The sequence below is a fragment of the Porites lutea genome, chromosome 6, assembly GCF_958299795.1.
Source record: "Porites lutea chromosome 6, jaPorLute2.1, whole genome shotgun sequence".
In the NCBI taxonomy this organism is placed as follows: domain Eukaryota; kingdom Metazoa; phylum Cnidaria; class Anthozoa; order Scleractinia; family Poritidae; genus Porites; species Porites lutea.
Genome location: NC_133206.1, coordinates 11,593,778 through 11,607,601, shown reverse-complemented (window position 1 = coordinate 11,607,601; position 13,824 = coordinate 11,593,778). Strand labels below are relative to the sequence as shown.

Sequence of the window (13,824 nt, the reverse complement as noted above, 5' to 3'; positions counted from 1 at the left end):
TACTGTAAGTTCCACAGGACTCATCCTTAGAATCGGTATCGCTGTCGCGCGTCCCTCCTGCTCCACAGGGTGACTACTCTGCTTCGTCTTCTTTTTCTTTTTCTTGGGTGGTTCGCTGTCTTTGGAAACCAGGCTCTCTGATTCGCTTGCGGCAGCATTTGGCTCGGGAGTCTGAGTTCTACTTGCTGGTGGAGTTTCGTCGCCTTCTTTGTTTTCGTCTGCTGTAGGTACTGGGGAATGCTTGTCGCCCTTGCAACTTGCACCAAAGTACTTTCGCTTCCGTGGCCTCCCGGGACCTCTCTTGATCGGTGTCGATTTGCCGTTACCATCATCAATACTGCAAAGGTTACAATAACAGCAACTGAGGCTTTTTGACGAAGTCATATAAATCCAGCGAAACATGAGGCAATTTAAAGAAGTTCCCTTTTACTAAATGATGGAGTCTTGCAAGTTGATTCTAACTTTTGAGTCTGTGAGCGAAACCCCGCGCTGCGCATTTATACCAAACCTCTTTGGTAGTACTTTTACATGGTAACATTTGTTTTTCAGCATTTCACAGAATGAAATTTGGAAATTTTATAGAAATTTGACTTTGAAAGGGTTTTAAAGTTCTTTTGGTTAAGAAATCAATACACGTGATGTAAATAGATGGATTCCAGAGCACCTGGGACTGATTTCAATTACCCGCAGGTCCAAACTGACTTGAAATCCGCTTTTGGGCTTCCTGTTTCCATAGAAAAATTTGACTTGCAGCCGTGTTTATTTCCCAGACGCAGGATATCACCATAAACACCATATTTGGTGGATTTCTCGGTGCTTAGAAAGCACATGCCAGAATTTGTAATTTTACCTTTACAAGTAAATTTATATATATGAAATTCATATATTCACTCATTTCATCTTCATCTTTTCCGGGTATATTAGAAACCAATAGGCCACTTTCGAGTTTAAAAAACCCTCACTTTCAAAATGAGGCCAACTACACAACCTTTCTTTTGAAAATGAGTTTTACTTGTATGAGAATGAAAAATCATTTTCAAATCAAAGGCTGAGCACTTAACCTCGTTTTGATACAGAGGCCCGGGGGAGCTCGGAAATGGCCAATTTAATGACCTGGGGCCTGTTTCTCGAAAGTCCCATTAACTTTTCGGGCCCGAAATCAAATATTCAAATCGAAATAAAAAGAATAAGAGCGCGGGTCCTGGCTAGCAAACAACTCCATTTTGTTTCTTTTTCTGATAGTTTTATCATGTTAGATGCAAAACTATTGAAACCTCGATCTTTAATGGAAACCGAGACAGCTTACCGGGCCCGTTAATTATCGGGACTTTCGAGAAACGGGCCCCAGCTCCCAGTTGGCTTGGTAACAAAATTTGGTAAAGCAGAGCACTGCTATCGCAGAGGTTAGCATTTAAATTCCGGCAAGCCTGAATTTTTCAGACTTTCCTTTCGCAACTGCATAAGTTGCGTCTTTTTCTGCGATGATATTCTTTGAACGTATTTTTCAACTTTTTAGTGTTGACTATTACCACGATAACTTAAATCAAACAAAGGACATCCGTTGTACACGACTTCCTTTCGGTGCACACGTGTTGATTTTCCCAGAATGATTAGGTCAACTAAACAATTAACAATTATTCCACGAGTGCGCGTTGGATATGAGATGGTAGGGAGACAACCAGGCGCGTAGCGCCGAAATGGCTATAACCGTCTCATATCCAACAAGCGCGAGTGAAATAATTGTTTTATCAAAAACGCTCACAAAATATCGAGAACTCTTTCCGACTTCACTTAGAAAAACAAACGATTTTCAACCTTGTTTTTAGTTTTGAGCAGACGCGTACAGTTACCTTTTTTTGGAGAGCATGGTATAATGCCCTTGTGTACTATGATGGCTAAGCCAATCAGAGCTCTAGAGTTGCATTATCCAATGATTCAGTTTTTAATAATTAATAATATTACCTATATTTGGGCTGTAGCCGGGCGAGCTCCCTGACTTTCTCTCTATATCTTTTCTGTAACTCGGCTAGTTTCATCCGCATTTCTTTCTCAACCGCTTCCAAACCCGCCACATCGTTAATAGCACTCGTTACACTATTCAGAATTGTCGTTGGACTCCGAACATCTCTTCGGCGACTGAACACCATAAAGCGGTCTTTGCTGTTACGTCGCTTCGCCATCAAACGAAGACGATCGATGTTATCCCGAATTTGCTTTCGCTCAGCGTCGGATTTAAAAGGCCTTAGTGAAAATATCGTGGAATTTTCCTTGTTTTCAACGTCAGGCTTGAGAGGCACAAAAGAAGATGCAATTCTCCTAATCTCGCACTTTGTTCTAAAATCGTCTTCATAATCGGGATTACCATCAAGATGTTCTACTGGTGATAGTTTTTCAGACGAGGCCAGAGTTTGAAGATTTCCCCTAGGGTCTACTTGAGATTCTACACTCTCCCTTAATCCAATTTCTACAGGTTGTCGACCTTTCTCAGAGCGTTCAATTTCTGACTTGACCAAAGAAGTAAGAAGGTCACCGTAGGATTCAGTTCTTTTTGAGTTCTCCTTTCCAAGTAAGTGTCTTTCAAAATCTCCCGCCAGGGATTTCTCTGTGCCACCGCGCAACATTTCGTCAAAGTTTAGAGCAAGACCTCTGTTGAGAGCCCAAAACGGTCCTTCATATCTCTCTCTTTCTGATTCCTGTTTGGCTTTCTCTTTTAAGAGATGTTCAGACGCAATACTTCCAAACGCCATCAGTTTGTGAGGGAACTGTGACGGGACCTGCTCTGGAGCAATTTCTCGAGATTCCCGCGAAACAAGTCTTTCGCCCACAAGATTGGGTTGTGCTTCTAGCCGTCGTGGCTTTTCTACTGCAGAGTCAAAAATAGTTTGTCACTACATTTGCCCCAATATTAACATTTCAACGTTGATAATTACTTAACAAAGCTAGCTTCGGGCCTTACAGTGGCCAGTGGCGTGAGCACATGCCTTCTGGCGTCGAAACATGACGGAAGATAAGGTAACACCGAACATTCTCCTTTGGCACATTCTCGCCTTCTATTTACTTGCGATCAGGTGTTTTTTCTCTGTTTATTTTGTTTTCTGAGAACAGACGGAGAGCATTATCGCCGGCTAGCATTCCCTACGCTCTTTAGCAACTAAATGACTGGTTCAGTGATACATCAATAATAATAAAAAAGGCTTTGCTACTTAATTTAACTTATTCTCGGCCCCAGAGTAGATATCCTTTTGGCTAGAGCCTTGGAATGAGAGCTCTAGCTGGTTGTGAAACAGGAACCGCGATTCCTTAGTTTCCGGTTTTTAGCGCAGCCTCAAAAAATTTGAAACAATAACGGTTACCAACTAAAATGAACAGCTTTAGCGCTTACGCGTTATCCCGGAACCAACCAGAGCCTCCGATCTGTGACGCTGACCAAATGGAGCCCAGAATGAACTTAAATTAACTTTAAAAGAAATTGTGCGGAAGTGAAACTTTCTTTATTTACACCAGGTCACAGTGTTTATGCCAGAGGAGAGGAAACGATAATTCACTATAAAGGGTTGTAGACATCCTTGCACACCTTACGTGCAATGCTTATGAGTGTTCGTCTCTTTGGTGATGATTTTACAGTAAAATTTACTCGTACCTATTTCATTAGAAATCGTCGACTCTGTCCCAGGCCGTAATCTTGGAGATTTTGCACGGTCGACAACGCTGTTCTGAGCACTTGTAATGCGTGTCTCGTTACTTTGATGAGGTGACGATCTTCCCGCAGAATTTATCTCTTGGGTGCGCGATTTTTCCAAGCTCGACAGAGTCACGGCAGCGGAAACTGTCTTTGGAGAGACGCTGTTACGATCTGCTTCAAGTGTTCCAGCGGAAGCGGTTGTTACTGGCGTTGTTTGGTTTACTGAGGAGCGTTCCCTGAGAAAGGTACCCTGTGGTCCTGGGAATTGAAACTGCGAAAGGCGATCTAGGGACAAGAACTCTTCAATCTGTTTGGCCATCTGTTCCTGAATATAAATCAGTAAATTAATTAATAAATGAGAGATGGCAGTATAGTTTCGAAATGATTTTGAGCAACCGTTTGCCAACGTTTCTAAAAAGAAGCAATTGAAAAAAGAAAAATCAAACCAACCAAACAGTTGCCTTTGACTTGAGAAAATCGAGGGAGCGTAGCAAATCAACGATCGTGTCCGACGGTTCAAAATTCATGAGTTTTGATTTTTACAGGATCTTTTAACCCCTTTAACTCCCAGAAGTGATTGAGGTGTAACTTCTCCTTAGTACATCCAATACATTTCTAACAGATAGGTGATGAGAACAGGTGAATTTATCAACCAGATGATTCCACATTGATATAACCCCAAATTCTCCTAACTAACGTATAATAAAATGTAAAGCAGCGAGAAAGGAGAATTACTAATCAGATCTTTAAGTTGAAGGGTTTAAGGTATTATTACCTGAGAAACAAGTTTAGCTTGAACAGCTTTTTGTTTTTCAGTGAGGTTTTGATGGACTTCTTTCATTTTGCGGCTGTCAATCACCGGCTTTTCCTCACGCTGATTGGTTGTCTCCTTCTTTTCAATAATCTCGCTGTCACGCGGAGCAGTTGTCACGTGCTGTGTCCTCTCTTGTGGCGCGAGTGGTTCCACCTTCGGTCTCGTGCCAGTTTCCTTGGGTTGACTTCCCGAGGATTCTTGTTGAATTTCTCGTGATTTCGGTTGCTGCTCTGTGGACGTAACGTCTTGCATCTCCTCCTTGATACAGAACAGAATAAAATAATTTGAATCAAATGATCTTGGTGCATTTTGCTTAAATTATCTTCAAAAAAATGTAAATTTTTGTAAATGTTTTCACAGTATTAAAACTACCCGAGCTTTTTATTTCGATCTCTGGCCTGGGATCCAGGACCTTGGGACAGGGACCCAATATTAATATGAACCTGCAGCCTATTCAGGAAACTGTTAGTTAGGCTTAGCTATGGCTTTAGTTCATTCTTTTATTTGGCCATCAATGGCAGATCTCATTACATTGAAAGGATTACGCAGAACTTAGTCTCCCGGTGTTTTCGAAAAAAAAAAACGATAAAAAAACAACGCCAATAGGCATACCCCGTTCAAACCCCATCTTGCGCACGAGAATTGACGAGAAAATCTTTCATCTCCGAGCTAGCCAGACAGCGTGCATACAGCAATACCCACTTCTGATAAACCAAACCAACATATGTAGGCGATATAATAAAGAAAATAAACGTTCACTGTTACCTTCCGCTTTTGCTCAAGACGTTTGTCACCAAAGAAAAAGGGATAAGAAGCCAAAGGAAACGGGGCACCTTGTTTACCCATCAAGAACTCTTGCTTGCTTTGTTCAAGAAGTTGTTTGTGCTGCTCTTGTTGCATCCTTTGGTAGAACTGTTGCCATTGGGGATCGTCCAACGTTCCGGGCATTCCCCACATGGCAGCAAACCTTGGATCCATCATTGGGTTCATAAACGCGTTCTCGGCCGCAACTTGAAACATAAACAAAAACAAACACTCTGAAACAATGACAAAACCTCGAATAGTCGTGGTACTTACATACATGCGATAAGCTATGAATTTGAGAAATGCGCGAGGCGAGAGGTCCCGCGCCGCGCGTAACCTCTGTCTCTCGAGATTTCTAAATTAAAAGCTTGCTCGCAGTATGTACTCCCAGTATCTGAAGGGGTAAAATATCTGAAAGGATTCACACACTCCCCACAGTTTGCTTGCATGATACTTTCCACATTTTAAACTTCAAGTCGTACTCACTATAGAGTAAAAAGATAAATGGGGGATAGCTCATAGCAAAACTTGCGCGATCATTAAGTTCGTTTATCCGTCATCGTCTCCACCTAAAGTCTCGTACGCCCCTGCACCGTTTTTTACTCTATCCAGGGACCTATTTCCGAAAGTACTCCATAATTCTCGGGTCGGCAAAGCTGCTATAGTTTACATTCAAGATCGAGGTTTCAACAGTTTTCCAGATACAGTGAAACCTGTGTTAAGAGGACGCCCTCGGAGAATGCTCAAGTGTCCGCTTAATACAGGGTTTCCGCGAGACTATGACGATATACGTTTGCCTTAATTTCTTTATCAAAGTGAACCAATTGATCATAGTACCATAAACAGATTGCAACTCAAATTTGAAGAAATCAGATGAGTGAAACAAGCTCTATACAAACAAAACGAAATACAAAACAATACTGTACAATACTGCATTTGTGGGTGGCACACGAATCTTTCGTATTTCCGGTGTGTGGTATGTTGGGTGGTGGAATTTAATTACAAGTGTCCGTTTAATACAGGTTGGCAACAATAGAAATGACCATTTTAGTTTTTTTAGCCGTCTGCTTCCGCTTAATAGAGGTGTCCGCTTAGTAAAGGTTTCATTTTAAGTAAATAAGGGAAATAAATTTGGGGACTTCGGCTACTGTCCGATTAATAGAGGGTGTCCGCTGGACTTTCCAGAAACGGCCCCAGTTTTCTAGCATTCTGGGACATCCTTTCTAGGTGAGATGCATGAGATGTTTATCGAAGACGATTGATAATGACTCACCCATCTGGATGTAAGCTTCAGGAAGCTGCGGGAGCATCATAATTTGGCCTGTCATGGGATCAGTGGCAAAGCCACCCGGTGGGAAAATCCCTTGCGAGGGTGTCTCCATCATATGTGGACGGTACATAGCACCGTAAAACGACGCTGGATCGAGAAGCAAGAGGGGCGCTTCGGAGAGACCTTGCGGAGTTGGTAATAGCTGTCCAAAGTAGGGCGAAGGAAACGCTCCGCCGTCCATTCTAAGAAACTGAGCAGGACCAGAATTTCCTAGCTCTTCCATCCTTGATTCTGCACTAGAATCTCGCGAATGACCCTCACTGCCGTCGCTAGGAATTCTTCTACTTTGAAGACTGGCTCCGAATGGCGTTCCGACGTTGTTTGATGCTGTCATGTGTCTTTTGTCAGCGGTGCTACTTCTTTGCTCAGATAATGGAGACGAAAGACGGCGCTGCCGTACAGCGCCGGCCGCAGGAGACGCAGTTCTTCTGTCAGACGATTGAGCGACTCGAAGTTGTGCTCGTTTATCTGGGGAGACTGTCTCCCTCGTTACTCGTCTGTGTCCATCGTCATTCTCATCCGAACTGATTTCTTCAGCGTCAACACTCCGCTTGCCATTTTCAAACTTTCCAGTGAGCGCTTTCGGTTTTGCTTCGTCTCGTCTCGGCAAACTTCGCCGTTCTTCGTTCCTTTTCGAGTCATCCTCTTTTGTAATAAACGAATGACTACCCTCTACGTTTCTGGGAAAAGAGTTTACTTCAGTCCTTTTCAATCCGTTTTTCTCCATCTCTTGTTCCCGCCTCTCGTATTTGTCAAGTGTTACGTTTGGCGGAACAGAAACTTCACTGTCATTAACCACAGCTCGATCAACAAATCTCTTTTGTTCTCCACTACCACCTAAAGGAAACCCACTGGGGACGTGCTTATAAAACGGAAAAGCGCCCAAAGGCGTGCTGTTATTGTTGCGGTCATTGTTCTTCCTGCCGTCGCTCACAGACGATAGTTCTCGAGAATCAGATTTTCGCTCGGAGTTCTCTTGGTACAAGGCTTGTTCTCTAGAACGCAGGGGTTCGACAATTCTCGCACGATCTTCTTTTCCTTTATCATTGCGCGCAGATTTAAGCTCCGAATGTGGCAAGCCTTGACCCCTTCCATCGTAATTACTATAACCATTACTGAAAGCTCTGTTGTGTTCTGTCTTTGAAGGTTTTGACATCTCCGGTTTTGGATATTTTTGGCCTCCTTCTCGCCTCTCCACCGACAATCGGAAGGAGCCATCTTTCCCATGGACAATAACGTTCCCCAGATTACCCTTAGCATCTTCGTTCTTGCTGTTGTAACTAACGTATTCACCAACAACAGATTTCTCATTTCTACCCACGAGAGGCTGATTTCTCTGATAATCCTCTTGCCTAACGCTTGGAGTAATTTTAGTGCCTGCGAGATCCGATTCCTTCCTTAAATTCATTGGCACAGTCCCGAACTTGTTTGCTGCTACAGTTTTAACTTGAGACTGTTCAGATGAGTTTATACCTTCGCGTGAAGTATCGCGAGACAGGTCTCTGAATTCCGCATCTTCAGTGTCTTTCTTGCCGAATCCTTTGTCAGCACCCACTGCACGCAGGTGCGAAGCAAGAGGACTGTAATGAGTCATTCGCTCCCATGGTTGTGAGTTAAAGTTTCTGGCGACATGCACTTTGGAAGCCGATTCGTAACCACCCGTTTTATTAAAATCACGATCCTCTCGATGGTATTGTTTAGTTCTCCAATTGTCTTCCGTCTTGTCTCCCTGAGGCGGTTTACCGGGGCCGTTTGTAGTCCAAGGTAAGACACCGATGTGACCCATTACAGACGGCGTAGAGGAAATGGGGTTCGTGGAATAAACGTAATTTTGTCTCTTCGCAGCGAATGAAGGAGAGTGTCTATGTTCAACGTCAGCGGAGTACGATGAGGTCAAATGAGAGGCGTTACTAATGCGCGGAGCGATAGGTGTGAGCTTTGGCATGGTCGATGGCACATTTGAATGTGTTGAGCTGGATGAGGATCTTGGCGGAAGAGAGCTGTGATAAGGAACAAGCGTTGGTGGTTCGTTTGCGGGGTACGGGGAGGAACGAGCCTCTGATGAAATAATGCTTTTATCGTGTGAAGAGAACGAGCCATTCTCAGATGTCCAAGAAGACAACCCGTTAGTGGGTCTTTTAATGCCAGAAGATTCAGCTCCTAAATGTTCAATTGATTTCGATTTCGATGACTTTTCGCGAGTCCAGTCGAAGTCATTTACCTTAGGTTGTTTGTCGTGCTGAGCATCCCGCAATGAATGTTCACGTAACGACGAGTCACGCAGAGGTAACACTTTCTTTCCATCGACCGAGTTTCCAAGTTCACTTCCGGTATCATTATCAGGATACCTGATGTGCATATTAGAGCCTTGAGTGTCGTTTACATTTCTCTTATCCGGATCGCTGGGCTTCCTTACAGGATCCTGCTTGTCTGTTACTGTTTTTATAACGCTTTCCGTACGCATGGGTTCTTTTGAGGATCGGCTAGTTGACTCGGTGGGTCTGTGAGGAGTAAAAGAGTTATACAAATTGAGACCAACAAAGTCACATAACCCAAACTAAATGACATCCCTTACCAGACGTCATCCATAATAATAATAATTACAATTATTATACTACTACATGAGAAATTTCTGTAATTTGATTGGCTTAGAGCAGTGGTATTTCAGCTTAATTTGAAATACCTACGTGTGAAAATTTCAAACCTTTTGCGGGTAGTAGTATAAACAAATAATAGCATGATTTGTACGTGATATTTGGCATAAATGCCACTCGTGATATTTCAAAATTGTCTCAAATTTCACTCGCCTAACGGCTCGTGAAATTACGTATAACAGTTTTGATATATCACTCGTGGTATTTATGCCAAATATCACTACTAATCATGCTATTACCTATACAAATACATTGTACTCGCTATCTGTCTACTCAAAGGGTAGGAGCCTACAGTTAATTTTGGAAATCAGCGCAACCTACAGATTAATTAGTCATCTGCTAGCAGATTAGTGACAAAGCTGTAGGCTGCGCGCGCAATGCATGATTTTCAAGAGCAATGTTAAACTGTGTTCCGTGCGATGCGGGTGTGTTTATCCTTATTACCGGGGCCCAGCCGAAGGCTGGCACCGGTCTTAAAATGCTGTCTGTTTCTGTCTTTTTTTCAACGTTACATTGTTAGGGATATATCGCTGACTGAGATATATCGCTGGCTCACTGAAATCTTATCCGCCATTTTGAAAAGCACGAGGCATGGAGGACAGTCAAGAGAAAGGTTATAGCTTTTTCGTTCCCCAACCTTTACGATGCATTAGTTTATGAGCGAAGGTTTAAGAGTGAATATTTGGAGAGACAAATTTACGAGCGATCACTTAAGAGTTAATCACCTATCAAAGCTATCTACCTGGAGTGAACCTTCCATCGTGAAATTTATCGAGAATCAAAGCGAACACTTATCAAAGCTAACTTTATATCATCTTAAAAAATCGTGCTACAAGGCGATGTAGACGTGCTCGTGAACCGAGCAGAATTCCACTGCTATTTCTTAGAGGTCTCAACAAGAAGATTAGCATGTTGAAGAAATTTGTCTTCAATAAGATTTCAACGATTGACACACCGAAGTCTTCAAAGCTCCATCGCTATGTTAATAAGGTGAGAAAACTTTATCATGCACGCTATAAATGTAATAACAAATGCGATCCAAAGATAATTAACTTAAATAAAATGGCTATACCCAAGAAAGCTTATTTGTTGTCTTTCTTTAGCAGACATTATCAGAGGATAATGAAAAAATGTAAAGCACGTCGATATTTATCATTGTTTTCTTGCAATTGTGTAAGTCATATGACCAATTATTTGATTTCAAACTAAGTAAAGATGTTGAGAAGAATGCCAGGACCTACTCAATACAACACTGATCATCATGAAGTAATAATTAGACCTTTTATGCAAAATCAGAGCTCAACAATGCATTTGATCTCTCCTATTTCCTGTGAGAATTTGATGTAGTCAAGATTAGGTGAACTTGGTTTACAATCAATAGATGTTGACAGTGCAGGTGATTGTTTCTTTAGATCTGTATCGCATCAATTATATGGCAATAGCAACCATCATATGCATATACGTACTGTAGGGGTTCAATTTATGAGAGACAACCCAGAGAGCTTTATTGGAAGCAATACCGAAAATTCATGGCCTAAGATATCTGAATAATATGTGTATTCAAGGTACATGGGCTGATGCACTTATCATTCAAGCAGTTAATGCAGATGCATTAAATGTTACTATACAAATAGTAGAATCTAATCAAGGCCAGTTTGCACCACTTACTACTGTTTACCCAGTTCAGGAAAGAAATACTTCCTCTACAATTACTATAGGTCATATTGACGAATGCCACTGTGTATCAACCACTGCCTTACAATCAAATGCCTCCATTTCAATGTGCAGTGAATTAACAAATTATACTCAGTCATCAATAAATAAGCATTTTATTATGTCCATATATGCAGTTTGTTTCTCTGTCATCAAATCATGCACTTTCTGGGATTCTTCAACACTTCAGACTCTCCATGAACATGCATGTTTGTTCTATGAGAAGTGTAATGCAGACCGTGTAGGCAAAATTGTGATAATTCTGTAACAAACTTCTTTGCAAACTTTGTCATTACCATTCAACCCAAAACTGTCAGTGATTTTTGCTCTTTCACTCAAACTTAAAAACAAATAAAAACCTTATACAGATCACACTTATTGACATCACAGTGTAAAAACAGTACTATAACACAGACCGTTATAACAACATCCTCCTTTCTCATGCATTTTGTTGCCTTTCTTCTGCATGAGTTAATTCAGACTAAGTATTAGCCTCCACAGAGGAGGGGGGAGGGGTGCGAGAGGTAAACTATGCAATCCCGTTTCCCACTGGGCCCCGGTAAGTTCCACGTAGTGGTTCTAGTTTTCTTCAAAACAATGTATAACAAAACAAGTGTTAGATTCGGTTTCTGTAATATTGTGTAACACTTACCTTGACCTTGATTATTCTGGATATCACAAAAACCTTATCCAATAATTGTTTATTATTGTCAATGTTTCAATGAATGGTTAAGTAATGCTTAATATATACATTTATAAAATAACTCAGATAGTGCGAGCGTTCTGATTGGTTAAAAACCTATGATTTATTGTGCCGGTAAACTCATAGAAAACTTTAAGTTATTTTATGAAAGCAATAGACCACACTTTCTATGGGTTTCCCGGCGTAATTAACTACTTGGGATGTTGGGGGAACACTCGCAAAACTTGTAAATCACTTGCCTTCGGCTCGTGATTTACAAGCTTTTCTCGTGTTCTCCCAACATCCCGCGTGGGTTATCACGCCGGTAAACCCATAGAAAATACGGTCTATTGCTTAAATAGACTATTTTTGGAGCAGAAAATTGGCTATCAAACGAAGGAAACGCGGTCAGCTACGATAATTCAAACTAATAACATCTGCTTGTTTGTGAACAGTCATTTTTTGTAAAATTGCTGCTAGCCTTCATAAACCAAAAAACACAAACATTAAAACAATCGTTCACTAGAACAATGAAAGAATAAACAAACGTGCTTTCGAGTATCGAAAGTCTACAAATTTTCCCATTGAGCGTCCCTAGGGGGAGAGTAATAACTTTTTCAAAACGCATCAATCTATTTTAAGCTAAGATCCGAAGACAAATTACCGCATTTAGGGATGAATTTTCTAATCTACAATTCAAATTGAGGAATCACCTCCCACGCGAGTTTTCTGAAATGGTGGAAAATTCGACACTGAATATTTCTCAAATTTTTGTTGAAAGTAGAACTGAAAGTCGTTTTAAGAGTTAGGTTGTTAACCTTTTAATCCATTGATCCCCGATACCAATCCAGCTGGCAGACGTTTAATTACATAACATTAAAATTTCACCATAAGAAAAATCACCAATCAATATATAATTGTGTCACCGCGACCGAATGGCGATGTTTGGCGGGTTAGGTTTATATCTAAATTACCGCTCCTCGTTCGACGCTGAATTTTTTTATCTACCGCTAAAAAAGGCACAAAAAATTGTACCCTTTTGTCACGAACAGTATTACAATATACAAATCATTATTTTCGGATGTCTAATAGTCCTTGTTAGCTATGATTCAAAAGACAAGTAGTGGCATCTTGATTCTGCAGGAGTCGTTGTACTCCGTGGGAAAATAAATAAGGGCAGTATAGGACGTATTAAAACAGCAGTAACCATGCATTCACATCAGTACAGTAAACTCTTTATACGAACTTTAATTATAAGAACATTGAAAAAGAGAAAGGAGGGAAAATTAAGAACATCCTAACAACATAGCTCAAGCTTAAATGCCAGTTAAGAACACCAGTTTCAAGAAAAGAAATAAAGAGAAATTACTATAAGCAATGTAGTAAATGCTTGGTATGCACTGATGCCTCTTCCGCCGTGTGAGATAAAAGTCATGCAGGCCTGCCAACCACATTTTTACAACCTCTAATTTGAGAACATCTTGAAAACGTTTTGAGGTTCAAATCTCCCCCAAAATAAGAACGATCACTGAGTTTTTGCTCAGCCTCAGCCCAAAGAAGTCGTTCATAAGAGAATGTAGAGTGAAAAGCGACACCGTATTGAACAAGCGGTTAAGACCTTAAGATCTCTCAATCAACGCTTTTAGAAAACAATGCGCTAATGAGAAAACTAATTTTCCAGTATTTTGCAAGGAAAAAATGTATTTAAAATTTTTTTGTGCGTTCTCGAGTTTTAGCTTTTATATATTGAAAGAATAAAAAACCCTGAATTTCATTCTTCACTTCATGATGCTAACCTACAACACCGAGTCACGCAGGAAGTGACTTTACTTTTCCTGAGGAAAAGTGAAAAATAAAATTGAACAGCTTTCGAGCCTCACCCTACGGATACGTGAATCCCTAGGGTGAGGGATACATAACCCTAGGGATGCTAAACTTGGCACCGTTCATGATTATTCACATGATATTTTACTGTACTGACCTTACGTGAGTGGACGCAGTACTTGTTTTGTCGGACGCTGTTGTTTCTTCACTATTTTTGACGCGTGGACCCTGTCCGTAGCTGGCAGCGTAGTTTTGAAAGCTCATTACCGGGCTACCGTAAGGGTAGAAATTTAGGGTCCGCGGGTCCATTCCAGGTGGAGC

General features: G+C 41.2%; 1 protein-coding gene across 4 annotated transcripts in view; it reads right to left on the bottom strand.

The window, feature by feature from the left end:
- The window catches only part of LOC140940132 (uncharacterized), a 42,032-nt gene that overhangs the window by 14,110 nt on the left and 14,098 nt on the right, over positions 1–13,824 (bottom strand). For all 4 annotated transcript variants that reach the window (XM_073389024.1, XM_073389025.1, XM_073389027.1 and 1 more), the window contains exons 2-8: positions 13,661–13,824; positions 6,574–9,131; positions 5,262–5,506; positions 4,458–4,754; positions 3,641–4,007; positions 1,963–2,863; positions 4–337 (exon numbers count right to left, since the gene is read on the bottom strand). The exon at positions 13,661–13,824 is cut by the window's right edge and continues 32 nt beyond it. In XM_073389024.1, coding sequence (XP_073245125.1) covers positions 4–337; positions 1,963–2,863; positions 3,641–4,007; positions 4,458–4,754; positions 5,262–5,506; positions 6,574–9,131; positions 13,661–13,824 — 4,866 coding nt within the window. The remainder of the gene's footprint in view (positions 1–3; positions 338–1,962; positions 2,864–3,640; positions 4,008–4,457; positions 4,755–5,261; positions 5,507–6,573; positions 9,132–13,660) is intronic.